At 36.6% G+C, this 20,306-nt stretch overlaps 1 protein-coding gene across 1 annotated transcript in view; it reads right to left on the bottom strand.

Moving 5' to 3' along the window:
- The window catches only part of Asph (aspartate beta-hydroxylase), a 208,466-nt gene that overhangs the window by 21,120 nt on the left and 167,040 nt on the right, over positions 1-20,306 (bottom strand). The window contains exon 20 of the mRNA XM_010640510.3: positions 3,734-3,869. Coding sequence (XP_010638812.2) covers positions 3,734-3,869 — 136 coding nt within the window. The remainder of the gene's footprint in view (positions 1-3,733; positions 3,870-20,306) is intronic.

Raw genomic sequence — 20,306 nt, 5'->3', positions numbered from 1 at the left:
TGCAACCACTATGGAAATCAATATGGAGATACCTCAAAGAGCTTGGACTGGAGGTTCCATTTGTCCCAGCCATCCCTCTGCTGGGTATCTTTCCAAAAGAACTAAAAGAATCATATCACAGAGAAGTATGCACACACGTTTACAGCGGCACAGTTTGTAATAGCTAAATCTTGGAAACAGCCCATTTTCCATTTGGAAACTGGATAAAGAAGATGTGGTTTTTCTTTAAAATGGAATATTACTCAGCCATAAAGAATGAGAAAATATATTCATTCATAGGAAAATGGATACATATTGAAGATATACTCCTAAGTGAAATAAATAAGTCACACATGTGTAAATACCAAATAGTTTCCCTGGTGTGAATAATTTGCAATAATACATAAGATCCTAATAAGATTACTGACATTTAGAAATGGGAAGAAAGGAGCTAAAGGTGTAAGGAAGGTGGGATGGGTAGGGGAAGGGTAATAAGGGAAAAGAAAAAAATGTGATAAAATGAAAAGATGAAAATAAAGTGTTTGTAGATGGGGAGGGGAGGGGGGGGTGAAGAGAGGGCAGGGGTAAGGGGAAAAAAATGAGAATCAAGACTTGTCATGTAGAGGTACAAGATCCTAACAATGAATGTAACTGTACTGTATCTCTAAAATGTAACAATAAACTCAATTAAAGCTGAAAAAAAAAAAAAAGACCCTATCTCAGAACACGGTCCTGCTGGGAGTTAGGGCCTCAACATATGAACTTTACAGAGGCACAATTCAGACCATAGGGTAAACCTACCATGATTTCACTTTCCATTTAAATACAAATAAAACTTCCAGCCACAATTTTATTACTTTAAGTACCTACAAGGATGCTTTTATAACTGGGCCAGACAACCTTTAAGTCTTCTCTAAGCCAGAAACTCAGTGGCCTCTTTGGATACCTCAATGTGGCTAAGCAAACTGCCCTACCATCTCCCTGCCCCCACATCTCCTCAAAATCCTTCCATTGCAGGATTCCCTCTTGTCTGTTTCTGATCCACAGCACCTGAGATGACATCTGTCTTAAAGACTCCATCCAGTTTCTATGCAAGATATGTTACTGATCTGAAATAAATAACCTAATGATGCATTTCAAGGTGCCAGAGAAATAAGAAAAATCCAAATCTAAAACTAATAGAAAAATTATGAAGATCAGAGTGGAAATTAAGGGAATTTAAATTAAAAAAATAATAAAAAGATCAATGAGTCAAAGAGCTGGTTCTCTGAATGGATGTGAAAGGGATCTGGGAACAGAGCGAGATGGGAGAGGAGGGAAGGGGAAGTAAAAAGGACCAAAATGGGAATATATTTACTGTGCCCTGCGAACGCATTTTTAAAAACAACACATTCTGATAAAATATGGGAGAAATCATTTTTTACACTATTGATTTGTTTCCAGAAAATAGTTACTGAATTCCTTCTAGAAGCCTGGAATCTACAAACAGAAGACCACAAACAAGATTAATGACTTCTTAAAGGGAAACTATGTAAATTATAGTCTTTAATAGCAATAATAAACATAAAAATTAGAAGTTTATTGTTATTATTATTTTGGTACGGAGACTGAACCCAAGGCATTTGGACAGAGCTATATCCCCAGAACATTGATTTTGTTTTTTACACAGGATCTTTCCAAGTTGCTAAATTGCCCAGGTTAGGCTTAGACTTGTGGTCTTCCTGCCTCAGTCTCCTAGAGTGCTGGTATTACAGGGCTATACCACCAAACTCAGCTAGAAGTTTTTTATTTGGTTTGTTTGTTTTTTGTACCAGGGATCGAACTTGGAACCTTGTGTTTTTGAGGCTGGTATCGGAACCACTGAGCTAAATGCCTGGCCCTAGAAGTTAATTTTTAAAAGATGAAGCAGCTGCAATGGATTGAAAAAATGTTCAACACACACACACACACATACCCCAAACTCTAAATTATATTGTGTTAAAATAGAAATCAGGACAGAAATGCAGTCTATTTTTGGCAGTGTATCAGTAAAAATACCACACATTATGACATGGAATGCATCCAAGCTATATCTAGAAGCACACTATAGCCTTGGTTGCTTTTATTAACAGAGAAGAAATGATAAAAATAAAGGTACAAAGGAGTCCCAAACAAAATGTTTTAAAGAACTAAAAATATCTAACACAAAATATAAAAGGAAGAAAAAATATAAAGCAAAAATTAGAAAATATAACCCAAAGAACATAAGTGAGAAGTAATTTTATGACTTTTTAAAATCAAAAATGAAGGTAGGGCAGGGACAAGGGGAAACAATGAGAACCAAGACCTGTCATGTAAAGGTACAAGATCCCAATGATGAATGTAACTGTACTGTATACCTAAAATGTACCAATAAACTCAATGAGAGAAAAAAATAGAACTTCGTTATAGAAAATTAAAAAAATGTTAAAAAATAAATAATTCATACAAAGCCAGGCATAATCAAACAAGTGAAAATTTAAAAGTTAAATGTTGCCACCAAACCAAATTATAGTGTCTATTTTTTATTTTCTTTCTGCTTAATATTATTATCTCTATAAATCTTTGAATATTTAAACTATATCCAAGCACCTATGTTCAGTGGAGACTAGAGTTGCTGGAGTAGAGACTACAGTTACTGCTAGTATGCATGCTATTCAGCAGCCCTACCCTAGGAAACCATGCAGTGTCTATAAATCCTAAAGGATATTAATGAATTGAAGCAACAAATGACCAAAGAACGAAGTCATCTTTGTGATATACCACATGGAAATGTGCATTTAGCACATTTAAGGGAGGTACAGCTCTCTTACAAAGAACTCTTGTTGGAAAAAAAAATTGACAGTCACTTGAAACCATGTGATCTCTTTCCTGATGGATACATCCTTGAAAATATTACTGAAGTAATTCATTTCCTTATTCCACCACAGCATTCCAAAAGCATACCTGAAACAAACTACTGTTCTTACTTGTCTATTATGTAATCTGATTGCTCATCACACTCTGACTTTTTTTTGTGTGCGTAGCTAAATATGTGTGGCACATGTTGTCTGTTCATCAAAATGCACTTACTAGCAGAGCTACTGTTAATAAAAAGAACTAGAGAGAGTTTTAAAGTTAAATGCTTCCTTTTAAAAAATACATACATTAACTCTGTAACACATCTACTGGAGCTCCATCTAGTGCAGGGGTAGGGGTTAGGCTCAAAAAAGGTAAAGCTGGACATGAACCACTTATCTTTACCATGCTCAGTAGTGACTGTCTTGCCATTCTAGTTTGTTAAGCATTTCTAACATCTCTCATTCATGGCAATATCATTTTGCCTTGCAGCGTCAACTATATTTTATAGATGCAAATGAGGCTCAGGGATGCTCTTACTACGCCGCTGATACACGCCCAGTGGACTTTTCAGTTAAACCTACACAGTAGGGTCATTGTCGGCAACATATTCAATGTTCAGAAAGATCAGGAAAAATAAAAATAATACTTATATACATCTATGCAAATATACATGTATGATACATACACCTACACATATGCACACAAATTGCTCAAATGCATTTTTTTCTAAAATAATGAATGCAAAAAAAAGAAAGAATGCATTCAAGAAATCTAGGTTTTCTGGGTAGACTCCTTTAAGTCCAGGAATCCCAGCCCTGGAACTATCACAGAAGACTCTTGTCACTTGTCCTCAGGACTCTGGCTGCAGAGAACAATCTGGAAGTCAGGAGCTCACCTTGTTGCCACAGTGTAAACTGGCTCCAGTCACCCTTCTCCCTCAGGTTTTCATCTTCAGGCAGGAAAAGACCATTGGCTTTGTCCATCACTGCAAGGCCTTCATCACGGATTAACTTCCAATTTCGTTCTAAAGACTAGAAGGAAGGTCTGGTTTCAGTGGATTGAAAATATGCCTGGCAAAGCATCTTATAATGACTTTCAGCTTTCTGTTTGTTCGCTTAATAAAATAATGAAATGTTTCCTCTCATCTAGATTACTTATTTCAGTTTTTCTCAGATTTAGTTTTGCCTTTCAACAGAGTTCCTTACAAATATATCAATCAATGGAGTAAATATTAATTAAACCTTCAAAGAATTCAGAAATGTCATTTGATGCACTTTAAAATTAACATCAAAACACAGTAAGTGCCCTAGTGTTTATAATTCACTCAAACAAAAATATTTCCTTCATTTCTTATTTATGATACTGCTTTAGCTCCAGCCAGCACTTACGACTGGTAGAGCCAAGGAGCAAGCAGATGGTACCAGCACATCTCTTGGAAAGTCTCCTGCCAGCTGACCAACACGCTTCTTCACTATCATTCAGACATGGGTGATCATGGGGTGGGACGAAAGTGGGCAAGAATGCAGGGCTAACATCTAGAGCAGTTAACTGAAATGAACTGGTACCAGAATAAAACGGCTTTCCTACAGTAGGAAAAAGTTGTACAGGTAAGCCAGGATTCTTGAAATGTCGATTATTTCAATCATTTCTATGTTAGATGAGATGAGCATGAAATAATTAAGTATATGGGTGTGAAGACAGGCAGGAACACACTAGCTGATGTCTGTAAGAATCAGGGGTCAGATATATTATTGTAAGTGGCTGGGAGGTGGAGTCCAGAACTGATAAGTACAGCAAAAAAGATTTTATTGCAAAATATGAAAATAATTAACATTTCTGAAAATGAACTGGATTGCCTTGCAAATCATCATTCTTGGGTAAAACAAAGCATGAAAGGGTAAAGTGTTTTCATCAATGCAGGTTTTAGGAATGCATGATTCAGTATAGAAAAAAATGCTAAGTCAAGAAAACTGCACAGGGGAAGGGCTTCAAAAACTTATTCTCATTTTTTCATTTTCTCATGTTTTTTTTTCTTTTCCCTTATTACCTTTCCCCTACCCTTCCCACTTCCCCTACACCTTTAGCCCTTTTCTTCTTATTTCACATTGTCAATTATCATGGAAATAAAGTATTTGTAAATAGGGAAGGGAGGAGGGGGTGATGGGAGGGCAGGGATAGGGGGAAAAAATGAGAACCAAGACCTCTCATGTAAAGGTACAAGATCCCAATAATGAATGTAACTGTACTATATACCTAAAATGTACCAATAAGCTCAGTGAGAAAAAAACAAACAAACTTATTCTCACATATGTGTGAAAAAATGATGCCAACCTCCACCAACTCAGAGTTAGGACCTGCCTAAAGCTACCTCCACATATCTTTTAAGATTGGCTTAAAAGCTTCTCCACATAAGTGCCCTGTAATTTGAAGAGTAAACAGACTGTAGCTACTATTTTAGCAGGTAGATGTCTCAGCCAATCACTGCTGACCAACTGTATGTTCAAATAAGACCCAAGTTGTAACCAAAAGGGCTGTTTCCATTTCTGTTTTCTGTATGTAATTTCTTTGTCTCTTGCTATAAATATAACCTGCTTGTGAGGTGCAGCATTATGAATCATTATGAATGCAGACTGCTGCCTGAATCTGGAATCACAAATAAAGCCAATTAAGATTTGTAAAACTAGGTTTGTTCTAATTTTCTTTTTAACGCCAGGCAACAGTTTTAGATCATAAAAACATGAAGGTTATTAAAACATTGTAGGGCAAGATATTTTGATTAGTGATTGATTTTATGATTCTATTTCTGTGAAACCCACCATTTAATTTATGTTAACATCTACACTCGCTCCTTCTACCTTCTGTGGCGTGGAGCTGGTCATTTCTCTTCCTTCAGCATTCAGTCCACTAGTTTCCATATTTTTTTCAACCCAAGTAAAGCAGTTTGTAATTAACAAGTCAAAGACTGCAGTTCAATAAAGAGATCCTCAAAAGTCCTCACTTTGGCAGGTCCTCAGCTGGACAGAACTCAATGATGCTGTTAAGAACTTCAAGAACATGGAAAGGCAAAAGAAAGGTACCTCAGAATTCTGTGGTGTGTTCACATCTTCTCAAATGTACCTAAATTGCCATCACTCACTCCTGTTGCTATAACTTGTTCAAGTTGTTAGATAAATCTACTATATTCTTGTTAAACCGTCACACAGACAAGGAGAGAATTACTTCTCCAGTACAGGAAATTACTTTCCAAAAGAGGTTATTAGTACCTTACAAGGGCAAGCTCTTCCTCTCTTTTTTCTAGTACTGAAGAAGTTTCCTTCAAAAGCTTATTTTAGGAGCATAGTTAAAAACAGCAGTTCTTTTCTTACTAGGGTATAAAGCCCAAGGGGAAATGTTAAAGTAATTCCATCACTCAATACAATTAATTTTTTCCCTTTAAGAACAGGGTGTCATTTAATATGAAATGCCATTCCTGCATCTCTCTCCGTCTATCTCCCTAGGAAGTGTTGCCACGGTACTTTTGCAAGGGTAGTAATATTTTTTTTTAAACTTCTTTTCCCCTTGTTATATGTGGCACACATGTACAGGATGATAGACTCATGCAAAAAACAAGCAAACCAATGCAGAAAGTTTGCCCAATCCCTAACTCCAAAACTTGTGCTAAAATGTCAGTTGTGCTCCCCCTTAAGTGTATGGTTAATCAACTTGTCTGGTTCAAGAGAGGTCTAGAAAATTGGCAGGGCACACTTGTGGTCGTTTATGGGAGTGCTGATAGAGACGAGTGGCGTGTGGGTCCATGTACTACTAAATGGTGAAGGAGAAGACCTGCCCTGAATGTGGAAACACCATCCTGACACCATCCAATGGGCTGGGGCCTGGATGAAAGAAACAGTGGGAGGAGGATACTTGCACACATTGACTCTTGAGCAGGAGAGTTTTTGCTGCTGCCATTGGCCATGCACATCAGATTCTAGCTTTTCAATGTGGACTTGGGCCAGTGACTCTCCAGGGAGGTTCAGGCTTTAGAGTGGGGCTGTACCACACAGATTTCTAATTTGCTTTAATTATAAAATAACCTGCATTATTTTTTTCTTTTGAGTTCAATGTTTTGTCACTGAATTTTACATGTGGAAGGATCAGTACTGTAAATCTGGTGGAAAATTTCACCTTCAGGATGATGAAATGAATCCTGAACTGGCTAATGAACTGGTCATCATCTAGTGGCCAGAAGAGACAATGCCAGAAGCGTTCCCTGCTGTCTCCCCAGTCCTTCCCAAGGCATCTCTGGGAGGAGAGGAGTTCGAACTAAGGCACAGGGATTGCACTGTGGTGGGCTCTGAGCCCCTTTTTCCCTTGAAGAGTAAAAGAGCAACTGAAGAATCCCACAGCATCTGATGTACACTAAGTCTCTGACTTACTAACGAGTTCCATGTCAGGAGAATGTTCGTGAGTCGGATTCATTCATAAGTCCGACAAAGTGAGTCCTCTGACACAAATATTCAGTGTTTATTGCCTTGCACTTCCTAGCAGTCCCCTCCATATCGCCACTGCTTTTGCTCTTGTGTCCAGATATCCCGGGCTTATACACTATCGCACTGTACGGTAAGCACACAGCAGCATGGATGGGACAATGTCTGGTAGACATGTGAGCTACTTCCTCGATTTGTTCACATCTATGAATGTTCGTAATGGGAGCTCAGTTCCAGTTTGTGAAAGTTTGCAACTCGAATGTTCGTAAGTGAGGGACTTGCTGTAAATTGGTTTACTGAGCACCCTACGTGGGTGGACAGTCATATACTTCCCACTCAGGACTGAGCAGAGGCACAACTCAAAGCTCACAAGTAGGGGAATTGGAGTGAACCAAAAAGACAGCACCAGTTAAACTCAGGTACACATAGATAACAATTGTGATCTCCTAATAGTTCAACGTAAACACTTAAAAAAATACTTAGGATTGAACCCGGGGCCTTTTCTCTGAGCCATATCCTCATCTTTTTTGAGACAGGGTGGTGTCAAGTCATTAAATTGCTCAGGCTGGCCCGAAACTTGCAGTCCTCCTCCTCCACCTCCCAGAGTGTTGAGACTACAGACACGTACCACCAAGCCTATAATCAGTTTTTTAACCAAAGCAGTGACTACTTGAGAATGCTTTCTTTAAGGAGAAATGTGAGATGGGAGTTGGAAATGTTTTTTAACTATACACTAAGGGAACACATTTTATGAAACTCACTGGCTATAAGAGATTAAAGACAACCTATTTACATTTTTTTTTTTTTTTGTACTGGGGATTGAACTGGGGTCCTTGCGCTTGCAAGTCAGGCCACCGAACCACTAAGCTAAATCCCTGGCCCAATTTTTTTTTGTTTTCCTATTTACATTGTTACATGTATGTTAGTCCATTTTGGCTGTGATAAGAAAATACCGTAGACCAGGTTGCTTGTAAACAACAGAAATGCATTTTTTCAGTTTTGGGAGCTGGAAGTCTAAAATCAAGGAATTGGCCAACTTGGTGTCTGGAGGAGTCCTGCTTCCTGGTTTACTGAGGGCACCTTCTCACTAACCTCCCACACTAGAAGCAGGTGTGGCAGCATTCTGAAGCCCTAAACCTCATTCACCAGGGCTCCACCCTTTTGTCCTCCCCAAAGCCTCTCCTCTGAATACCATCATGTTGGACTCAGAGGTTCAAAATACGAATTTGAGGGAGACAGAAACAGTCAGATCACAGCAGTGGGGAGGACAGGGACAGATAGGAGCTTTCTCTAAAGTAAGATTAGTGATCTGAGTTGGTAGAATACAATGTTGTCGTTGTTTTTAAATTCCAACTGGAACTTAAATGCTTACAGAGAGGAAATAATGCCTACACATTTTCAAAGCTTCTGTTTGATATATTATTTCCTTGACCCTAAATTCATCCATTTCATAAAACTGAGAGGAGAAGCTAATGGCTTGGGTATTTGACTGTGTTGCTAGGAAGACTACAGTTCCTACTACACATTTTTTCTTGTGGCTACCAAGATGTGATTGTTATTACGGTGCTACATGGCCTCCTAAATGGGTCACCAGCACTTGCCTTTTCAGTTCAATTGCATCTATATTTGGTACTCGAGCCATCAGCAGGCTTCCCACTTTCAAGGCTTACTAATCCTGCTGTGCACCCCAGCTCACCTTATTCCAAATTCTTATTTTCTTTACTAATATTTTTATTCCATTAAAAACCCACATTAAAAAATGTCAAGTATTACCAGAAGTCTCATGGCAAAAACAATCTGGAACCCAACATCCAGATAGTTTTAAAAATATTTTTCTATTATTTACCTGGTTGCATATATTTTGTAAAGTAGTGCAACTATGGAAATCAGTGTGGAGATTCTTCAGTAAACTAAAAATAGAAATTCCATCTGACCCAGCTGTACCTCTTCTGAGTGTATTTGCAAAAGAATTAAAGACATCACACGATAGTGATACTTTATATGCATACCCATGTTTATAGCAGCACAATCATAAGAGCTAAGCTCTAGAAATGATCTGGATGTATACCAACAGATGAATTGATAAAAAAAAATATGTCCTCAATGGAATATTATCCAGCCATAAAGAATGAAGTCATGTCATTAACAGGAAAATGGATTGAACTTGAGACCATGTTAAGTGGAACCTAAATCATAAATGAATAAAAGATTTGAGTAAAGGAGAGATGGTAGTAAACAAAATGGCAGAATTTTTACAGACATGAAGGGAAGAAAGGGGAGGAAAAAGGGATGAAGCAATAAAAAATGATCAAGATAGGCCATATATATTTTTCCTAAAATAAATGCAACTATTATACATTGCCAACATACACAAATAATAAAAATAACATGCTCACATTACTATTACTGACTTACTAACTTCAGACCTTATCACTACTAGGGAGGTTAATGATTTAACAAGTTGATGTCTTTCTCTTTTCTATCCTTGTGATAGTTAATTTCACAAATCTTACATCTTAGTAAATTCACATTCATATTTTAAAAATATTATGACAATGAGGTATCATTCAAACTAAAGTTGTAATGAGAATACTTTACTTTTAAAAAGTCTGCCCCCTTTTCATTGGCTTAATTTTCTGAAGCATTTCACATTATTTCCTCACTAACTCTGAAAGACTATGATAAAATCTCTTGATACTGGTTGAGTATGCCTTACTAAAAACTCTGAAATCTGAAATGTTCCAAAATCTGAAATGTTTTCAGTGAGGACAAGTGGTAATTTACCAGAAAATGTTCACGCAGAGCATTAAAGTCCCTGAGAGGATTAAGTGTGCTAAACTGGCATGTGTCACGTGAAAATGCTGTACAGCTATGAAGAAGCAATGAAGATTTTTAAGATCTCTTTCTTCATGGAATCTTGAAATATGTAGAAACCCACATTTTCCAATTGTGGACAGTTTTCTAGTTTTTTTTTTTGTACTGGCGATTGAACTCAGGACCTTGTACTTGTGAGGCAGGCTGAGACTAGTGTTTTTTAAAATAAAGTTTTCTCCAATTTTTTCCTATTCTCTCTGGCATTCCTTGTGTTTGTATGTTGGACATATTAAAGAGAGCCTTTAACTCTCCTTTTCTATTCCATGTCTTTGCCTTTTGTTTGCCTTTCTGGGAGATTTTCTTGACTTCTAACACTGTTAGTACATTCTTATTCCCTTGAATAAAATGTTTAAAATTAAGTTTATTTTAAATTAGTATATAAAAAGTGTACAGATCAATGGCATACCATATCATGTTTTGTTATATGGATATGTTGTGAAATTTTAAAATCAGGTTAAACATATTTGTCTCTTCAAACATTTATCACTCTTTATGATACTTCCCAAATTCTTTCTTCTAGCTTTCTGAAATGTAGAATTCAATATTGTTATTTATAGTAACCCTACTGCACAATAGTACACAAAAACTTCTTGCTCCTGAAGCACATTTTTTAATTTCTGGGAGATCTCTCTGGGTCTTTGCCCCTTTTAATGGTTTTCTGTAGTTGTGTGGTAAATACATTCTCACTTGTTATTCTTCTGAGAACATTAAAAGTACTATTTTAAGTTTGCTTGTTGCCCCCTGTATTTTCTGTTTCTTTTGAGCTACAGCCTTCTTGTTTGATTTATTCTTTATTACTCATGTTGAAGAGGCTCTTCAGTGTCTGATGATTGTTGGCTGTTATTTCTATAAAAATTAATGAATGATTGGACATCTATGTGAAACAGCAGGGCCTGTGGTACATGGATACACTGGCTACATGGATACACTGGCAAAACAGATTTTCTTTACTGGGGAGGCTAAAATGCTAGTATATCCAGGCCTGTGCTTTGAGGGCATGCAGTTTATTTAGTTCCTGTTTCACTTGGTGTCTGTGTTCTTACATCTAACTAATCAGGTATTTCTATATCCCATTTTTACACAAATTTGCTGATATTATTCATCTGTTATTGTCTTTCTCTTGCCATTTAACATTTTTGTACAATTTTTATTTGTTTATTGTTATTTCCATGAAGGTCCATGTGGAAGGATGTTAAATGTACATATTGTTTTAATTCTTCTTCACACTTACATTTTCTACATATGACACAATTCATAGTTTTGACTGTTTATCTTATTTCATCTTAGACTAAAAGGACTTTATAATATCCAGCCAACTAATGAATCCACTCCACTCACTAGTGAAGCCTAGAAACAAAAACCTATAAGCCTGCAAAATCCTTTACCAGTCCTCTGAATGTACCCTTACAAGATCACCAAATTCCAGTTTATGATACTTCATATGATAGATATGCAGTAGAGAGAAAAAAAAAACCAGTAAGGAAATACAGTTAGCATCATTTTTCTTTCTCTTTTATACTTTGAATCCAGCTCTGCTAATCTAAGTATTGATTCATTGTCAATTTATTTTCTTGCTGTCTCTTGGCCTATACACTTCCTTTGCATTACTTGTCCGGTATAGCTCCAATTCTGTGAGGTGCTCGGATTATGAAAAGATGATCATAATGCTTAAAGTCACTTTAATTTGTTATCTAATCAAACATAACTGGTCTAACTGAGCTTTAACTATTTTCCTCTATAGAAGAACATAGGGTCATTTAAATAAACACTTTTACTGAGGGAGTTAGTCAATGTTGTACATTGCTGAGTAGGAGGAGTTACTAAAAGAGTCACCAAGAGTGTTAATTTCCTGTTTCTGTAACAAAAATACCATAGGCTGAGTGGCTTAAACAACAGAAATGTATGTTTTCACAATTCCAAAGACTGGAAGTCCAAGACCAAGTTACTGACAAATTTGGTTTGAGGCTTCTTTCCTTGGCTTGCAGATGGCCATCTTCTCACTGTGCCCTCAAACAGCCTTTCCTCTGTGGACCCACAGCACTAAAATCTTCCTATTTCCTCTTCTTGTAAGGGCTCCTGTTAGACTGGATTAAGACCTATTTTAATGGCCTCTTTTTTTTTTTAACTTAATCACCTTTTCAAGCACCCCTTCTTCAAATACAGTAACATTAGGAGGTTTGGGGGTTTAGGGCCTCAACATACTAATTTTGGGGAGATATAATTCCACACACATCTCTAAAGCATATTATGCTAGAAATAGCTCCAGTTAAAGAATCAAACAGCAGATAGGATGAGGAATAAAATGAAATCAATATGGAGAAAAGTAAGTTTTAGGAACAAAATAAAACATAGTTATGGAAAAAGGCATGAAGAGCTATGTTATTAAAATATGAACACACATCATACAAGAAGTCACAGGGCTCAGGGTAGCCTCAGCAAGATTAGTCCTAACTATGTGTGGTTAGCTATAAGAAAAAGTGCAGACATGGAGAATACTCAGACATTGGAAGCTGAGAATATTCCTGAGAAGTGTATGTATCTGTACCTTGGTAGGTTCTAACTCTAAATTAAGAAAAGCAAAGTGGTCAAAGGCAAATTTCATGTATTAAATTGTAGTCAAAATGAATTAATAACAATGGTACACTAGTATGCTGTATACCAATTTTTACTTAATTGCCTAAGATTATACTTGGACTTTGTTATTATTTTGGAAAGTATATATATTATCGTTGAAAGGATCATTCCATCTTAATTCCGTTAGGGATTATGTATCTTAATTTTTAGCGATAAAATCAGCTTGCTTATATCTTAGCCAAAACACATCTCTAGTATCCACCTTGCTAAGACATGGGTAGCAGTGTACTCTGCTTTAGAAATACTACCTCAGGGTCGAGGCGTTGCTCTGACTGCATAGCTGAGGTTATGGAATCTGGGCAAATGCCCAATGAGCATAATGCTCTTAAAGCAAATTCTCTTGGCAATAATATTAATAAAACCTCTAAGGAAATTAGTAGCATTTGTGCTTGCTTCAGCAGCATATATACTAAGGAAATTAGTAGTATTAAACACACAATCTCTCAAAGAAAACAGCTGACTTTTCTTATTATATAAATAAACGAGAAAAGAAAAGACTATCTATTTTGAGGTTACTGTAGTGAGGGAGTCACCTCTGTTTTGGCAAAAACTCACAGGCAGAAGAAGCAAAAAGCCTAGAAGTAGAGAAAGGCAGAGGTGCCCTGAGTAGTCTCATGGCCTGAGTACAGCTAACTAGAAGTGGAGTCTCCTGTGTGCATGTCTGACTCTGTCTGGTTGTAAAGGTGGAACTGTGGACAGAAATCAGGGAAGCTGCCATTCATTAATCAAATTCTAGCCATTAGGGGCCAATAGTTACAGAAGTTATTGCTATGTTTATTGGATAGCAGGACAGAGATAGCAGATAGCAGATATTACTACAGATAGCAATCTGGCTTCCTGCAAGGCTGACCAACAATAGGCTGGCTTTCCTGGATGTTTATGGTAGATGACAAGTTGGTTTCTTGGAAGCCAGCCAATGCCATCAGTCTGAGGGAGGGAAAAAGGAGATGAGGTTCTGGCTTCCCGTCCAGGATTACCTGCTGGGAACAGAGCCCTGAGTTAAGACTGGAGGTATGACAACACTGAGCAGAATCCCAAAGGTCTCTCCCTGATGGGTGGACTTTCTGTGTATACAAACTGCTTGATAAACAGATGCACACAGAGATGCATATGTGGACAGGTATAGTTAAGACACTGATCTGTATGTGTGTGTCCAAAACACAGGTCATGACCTGCAAGACTAAACATTTCAGAACCCCAAATGGAGCATCAGCCTGCAGGTTCAGTTTGCAATTATTCTGAAATATCAAGAACTGTACTGAGTTCCCAAAGCAGTCAGAAATCCAATGTGTAGACATTATGATTTTCATGTTGACAAATGCTGAAAACTCAACAACCTAGCTTTGAGAAAGAAAATGATCTTTTAGTTTAAGATAACTGAATGAATCTCAAATATTTTGTTTTGCTATACTGCCATAACTGGCATCCCATGCCATCTTACAGTCTCAGCAGAGTGTTGGATTTTAGTCAGGGATCACACCTAAAAACATAGGAATCTCAGCATTGTTTTCATTTGCATCTCTCAAATGACCAGTGATGTTGAAACCTTTTTTCATGTTTATTTGATATTTCTACTTCTTTGACTATGAAATGTCTGTTCATTTCAGATGCCCATTTTTGGGTTGGATCTTTAAATTTGGGGGGGTCTGATTTTTGTAAGTTCTTTATATATTCTAGACAGTAGACCTTTGTCTGAGGAACAGCTGATAAATGTTTTTTCCCACATTGTGGGTTGTCTCTTCACACTATTGGTGTTTTCTCTTGCTGTGCAGAACTTTTTTAATAAGAAGAGATCCCACTTGTTGATTCTTAGTGCTAGGTTCACATGCAACTGAGGTTTTGTTCATGAAATCTTTTCCTATGCCAGTGTCTTCAAGAGTTCTACTTAACTTCTCTTCCAGCTGGTTTAGTGTTTCTGTTTTAATACTTAGATCTTTAATCCACTTTGATTTTAGTTTAGTGCATGGTGATAGATATAGGTCTAGTCTTAATCTTTGCAAGTTGAAGCCCAATTTTTCCAGCACCATTTATTAAACAAGCTATCTTTTCTCCAGTCAGGGTGTTTGGCTCCTTTGTGGAAGATGAGGTAGCTGAGTATGTCTGGAGTTGTTTCTGCATCTTCTAATCTGTCCCACTGGTCTTTGGGTCTGTTTCTTTGCCAGCAGCTTTGTAGTATAGTTTCAAGTTGGGGATTGTGATACCCCCCTACCTTGTCTTTGTTGCCTAGAATTGCTTTTACTATTCGAGGTCTCTTCTTATTTCAAATGAATAAGATTGTTTTGGATTGTTTTCTCAAGGTTTGTTAAGTATGCTGTTGGAATTTCAATTGAATCTGTATAGCAGTTTTGGAAGTATGGCCATTTTCAGTATATTGGTTCTTCCTACCCAGTAGCAAGGGATGCTGTGATTCCACCTCAATCCACAAAGAATAGCTGCTATCGTGAAATGAACCAATAACAAACGCTGGTGGGACTTTGGGGGGAAAAGGAACCATACTCTGCTGTTGGTAGAAGTGTAGACTGGTACAACCACTGTGGAAATCAGTATGGAGACACCTCAAAGAACTAGAAGTAGATGTCCCATTTGACCCAGCTATTCCCCTGCTGGGTATCTTCCCAAAAGAATTAAAAGAATTATACCACAATGAAACATGTGCACCCATGTTCATAGTAGCACAGTTAGTAGTAGCTAAAACTTGGAAACAGCCCGAATGCCCATCAACTGGAGACTGGATAAAGAAAACATATTTTTAAAAATAAAATGGAATACTACTCAGCCATAAAAAATGAGAAATTAGAGACATTTATAGCTAACTGGATGCACATTGAGGTGATACTCTAAAGTGAAAAAAATAGGACAGATATGTAAATACCAAATAGTTTCTCGGGTGTGAGAAACTGAAAGTGTAAATAAGGATCAAAATGTATAATAGATAATGTAAAATAGAAAAGGTGCTAAGGAGAAGGGGAATAGGAAGGGGTAGGGGAAAGGAAAGATGAGAATACAATTAATGTGAGAAAATGGAAATATGGAAACAAAGTCTTTGTATATAGGGAGGGCTGGAGGGGTTGAAGTGAGGGCAAGGGGATAGGGAAAATAAGAATCAAAATATATTATACAAAGGTATGAATCTCCAATGATGAATGTCATTATATTGTATATCTAAAATGTACCAATAAAATAAAAGTTTATCTGCAGTTAAGAAAAAAAATAAAAGCACATAGGAGCATCCAAGATACTGGGTTGTCTTCTTTGTTTGTTTGTTTGTTTGTTGTTTTTGTTGTGTTTTAGCTTCCTAAAACTTGTTAGAGGGGAGAAGCTGAAATGATTATTTTAAATTTACAGATAAGAAAATGAAGCTCAGATGAGTAAAATAATTTACCTAAAGTGTCACAGACAACTGCAAAATTAATCTATTTCTAACTATAGGCCACCTTCTAGAAAGTTTACCACTATATCACATAATCATCAGATTCTAGATCCCTTCACTTTTGTGGTCATCTTTAGTGAAGGACTCACTGGAATCTAAAAAATTTAAAGTTCAATTCAGGAAAAATAGGCCTAAACTCTTATGTTAATTTTAAGGAATTGCTTTTAGCATTTCTTTATACTATAAGATTTGTGCTTTTACAGAATTGCCAAATCTTCTTAATGTATATCTTAATTTCAGTTTAAATCTGATTTTTGTTTCCTTGCTAATCTATTTTACTTCAAAAGCAGTTCACTAAAAATATTTAATCATATAGAAAGAAATACTGAACCACTAATATATTGCCATGTAAGTCCTACTCTTGTCCAGGTCAAGTTATTTATACACAATGGATGTTGTAATTAATAAAAGCCACAGTCTGGAGGAAATGGCAGAGTGCTATTCTAATCAATCATTTCCATGCATTTTGTCACATAATTGGCAAAGTATTACTGGACAGTTCTCCAACTAAAATAAAACTACAGTGTGAAGAAAGGCACACTTTTCTGTGATGCTATTTGTTTACAACTGAGAAGCTGCTTTGAAAAGCTTAGAAAAAATTCAAGAGCTCTCCTCTCCCCAGCAGTGATAAATGAAAAGAGGTAGCATGAAATACAAAAGGGATATTTTAAACTATAGTTTTCAGTTGTACTGGCTATGCACTTATTTTCAATGTTACTATAATGGTTTCTTCTCATGGATGTTTAAATTTAAATTGGCCATGGAATAGTGAGAAACAAAGGACTAATCTCAAAAAGGGAAGAGCAATATGTTTAAAGCATGATGGTTTTTCCTAGCCTACAAGATCATTTCTATTTCCAAACTAGCAAAGACTTTAATCTATTTTTGTTGTTGTTGGTTCACTTTCTATGTTAAATAACCCCAAGGCACTTAGGGTTTTGATATTTGTGATTTGGCCAGAAACCTAATCAATTTTAATGAAAACAATCCCCAAAGAGAAAACTTCACTGGAATAGTCTTTTTTTTCATTGAATTATATAACCCTCAGTGCCAGAGGTGCTAAATTATAGGCCACACAGTGATGGAGAAAACAGCACAGAGGATGCATTTTTGTGAACACTGTCCCATCCCTCCAAGAAAAATGCAATCTCAATCTCTCTGTAACAAACAGTGAGAATGATTTGAGTGACAATGTGCTATTATGAGGAAGGCAATAGTCACTTAGGGCCAGAATCTGGGTAGTTATTCTAAAAGTATTTTAGTCAAGTGCAGCAGGTCCCAGAACTAGACAGTTTCCACTTTAAGATGTCAATGAGGGATGATGACCTGTGGTCCATAATATTCATACCTGTAAGTTGGGATTAGAAGAATATCTTGCTATGCAATAGCTCCCTTCTGTCATGATCATTATTGGCAAATGGTCACAATGTAACTACTTTCTTTTATTATAGCCATACCATGTACAATATTAACATTTCTGCAAATAAAGGCAGTTATTAGCAAAGCAAAGCACTGCCACATGGAATCAGTTTTACACAAAGGATGTTACACATTCTGTGCTGTGGGGGACCCTGTGATTAACAGTCTTCCTTTTCTTCTTAAATAGGCAAAGCCTGAAATAGGCAGAGCTGAAGTCAAGAAATTGAACTAAACAGAGTTTTGAAATAAACACGAGTAGAAAAAAAGGATAGATATAGGAGCAAACATCAGTAACTCTGAGGGCAGTTGAAAGATACCAGCAAGGACATGGATTTTGAGGTCAAGGAATCCTCAATTCAAATCTCAGCCCCATCACCATTATGCATGGGTCTTTAGGTAAATCTCTTTCTTTAGTTGCCTCATCCTATTTTATTCATATATAAATGGGCACAATAGTAGTTACCTTTTAGAGCCACTATAAAGATTAGAAAAACATACAAAAGTATTCACACCAAGGGAAACAACCAATCTGCTTTCTGTCTCCATGAAGTTGCCTAGTCATGACAGTTCACATGAATACAACGTAATATGTGATCTTTTGTGACTAGCTTCTTTCACGTAACATCATGTTTTTAAGGTTCATCCATATTATTGTACCAGAGAGCAGAACTCTATTGCTTTCTCTTTTTTTCTCTCATTGAGTTTATTGGTAGTTTTTAGATATATAGTACAGTTACATTCATTACTGAGATCTTGTACCTTTACATGACAGGTCTTCATTCTCATTTTTTCCCCTTGTCCCTGCTCTCCCTTCACCCCCTCCTCCCTTCCCTACTTACAAAAACTTTGTTTTCATTTTTTAATTTTCTCATTTTTTTCTTCTTCCCTTTTTTCCTTTCTCCTACCTTTCCCACTTCCCCAACACCTTTAGCCCTTTTCTTCCTATTTCACATTGTCAGTTATACCATTTGGATCTTATTTACACTTTTAGTTTTTCTATTAACATTGCATATGTTCCATGTTTTGTTTTCTTATTTATCATATGCAGATGTACCACTTTTTAACTTATTTACTCATGATTTGTGTATTTCTAATCATTCATCATTTGGATTTTTTGGGTTGTTTCCACTTTTTTATTGTTATGAATAATGATACTATGAACCATTATGTATCTATTCTTTTTATGAACATGGGTTTTTACTTCTCCTGGGTATATAGTATATACTTGCCCGATCACATGTGCAATACTCAGTGTGGCTGACACAGTGAAGGGGTTTGTTTTGTTTGCATATCATTATATCTTTAAAAAGACATGAACACAAAATAGAGTATACTCTTAGGAGTGGAACTGCAAGGACATACAGCGATTCTACGTTTAACTTTTTGAGGACTTTCTCATGAACGACTATACCATTTTCCCAAGTGGAGTGCTTTGTATAACAACCAGCAATGTCTGAGGATTCCAATTTCTCCAGATAAACACCGGCACTTACTAATGCCTATTACAATTTTCTTTGTTTAGATAGCTATCTTAGTGGTTATAAAGTGGCACTGAATTATGATTTTCATTTGTTTTACCTAATGACAAATGACACGATTTCTTCATGTGTTTCTGGATATTTGCATATCTTTTTGAATAGCCATCTTTTAAAATTCTTTTCCAATTTTTAAATTGGGTTATGTGCTTTTATTACTGAGTTATCAGACTTCTCTGTATTTTCTGGATATAAGTCTCATCAAATATAGGAGGACTTGTAACTATTACATCTCCTTCTGTTGACTTTATTTTGGTGTCCTTTGAAAGACAAAAGTTTAAGTTTTGATGGAGTCCTAGGTATCTACAGTTGCTCCTTGCCTTACAATAGGGTTATATCCTGATAAGTCTAGTGGAAGTTTAAAAAAATACTGCACATTAAAAATGCATTTAAGGGGGCCAGAGATTTAGCTCAGCGGTTTGGTGGCCTGCCTTGCAAGCGCAAGGACCCAAGTTCAATCCTCAGTACAAAAAAAAAAGAAAAATGCATTTAACACATCTACCCTATGGAACATCATAGCCTAGCCTACCTTAGATGTGCTCAGAACACTTATATTAGCCTGCTGTTGGGCAAAAATCATCTGACACAAAGCTTATTTTACAGTAAAGTGTTGACTATCTCATGAAATTTATTGACTGCCTGTATCCAAAATGCTTGAGACACGGTACAGTGTAGCCCATCCACTGTTGCCCCTCTGGATCATGAGTATGACTGGGAGCTGTGTTAACTGCTGCTGCCCAGGATCATGAGACACTCGAACCACATATCTCTAGCCCGGAAGAGAGACCCAAATGCAAATTTCAAAGCATAGCATGGTTTCTATTGAATGCATATTTCATCATATTACAAATTCAAAGAAATCATTCAGTCAAGCCAGCATAAGTTGAGGACCATCTGTACTTTGTTTTTTGTCAGTTGTGTTTTTGACATCATACCAAAAATAAAAACTTGCCTAACTTAATGTTGAAAAAAATTGACTTCTATATTTTCTTCTTAAAGTTCCATTTATGGTTATGTCCATTTTGAGTTCAGTTTGTGTATAGTGCAAATCAATTCCATATATATTTCGAGTTGTAGTGCCAGGGATTTAGCTCAGTGGTTCTACCGCCT

This window comes from Fukomys damarensis, unplaced genomic scaffold (genome assembly GCF_012274545.1).
Source record: "Fukomys damarensis isolate Sample0158 unplaced genomic scaffold, DMR_v1.0_HiC HiC_scaffold_5, whole genome shotgun sequence".
NCBI classification, from domain to species: Eukaryota; Metazoa; Chordata; class Mammalia; order Rodentia; family Bathyergidae; genus Fukomys; species Fukomys damarensis.
Note: the sequence above shows the minus strand (reverse complement) of the source record. Positions and strands in the feature narration are given on the sequence as shown.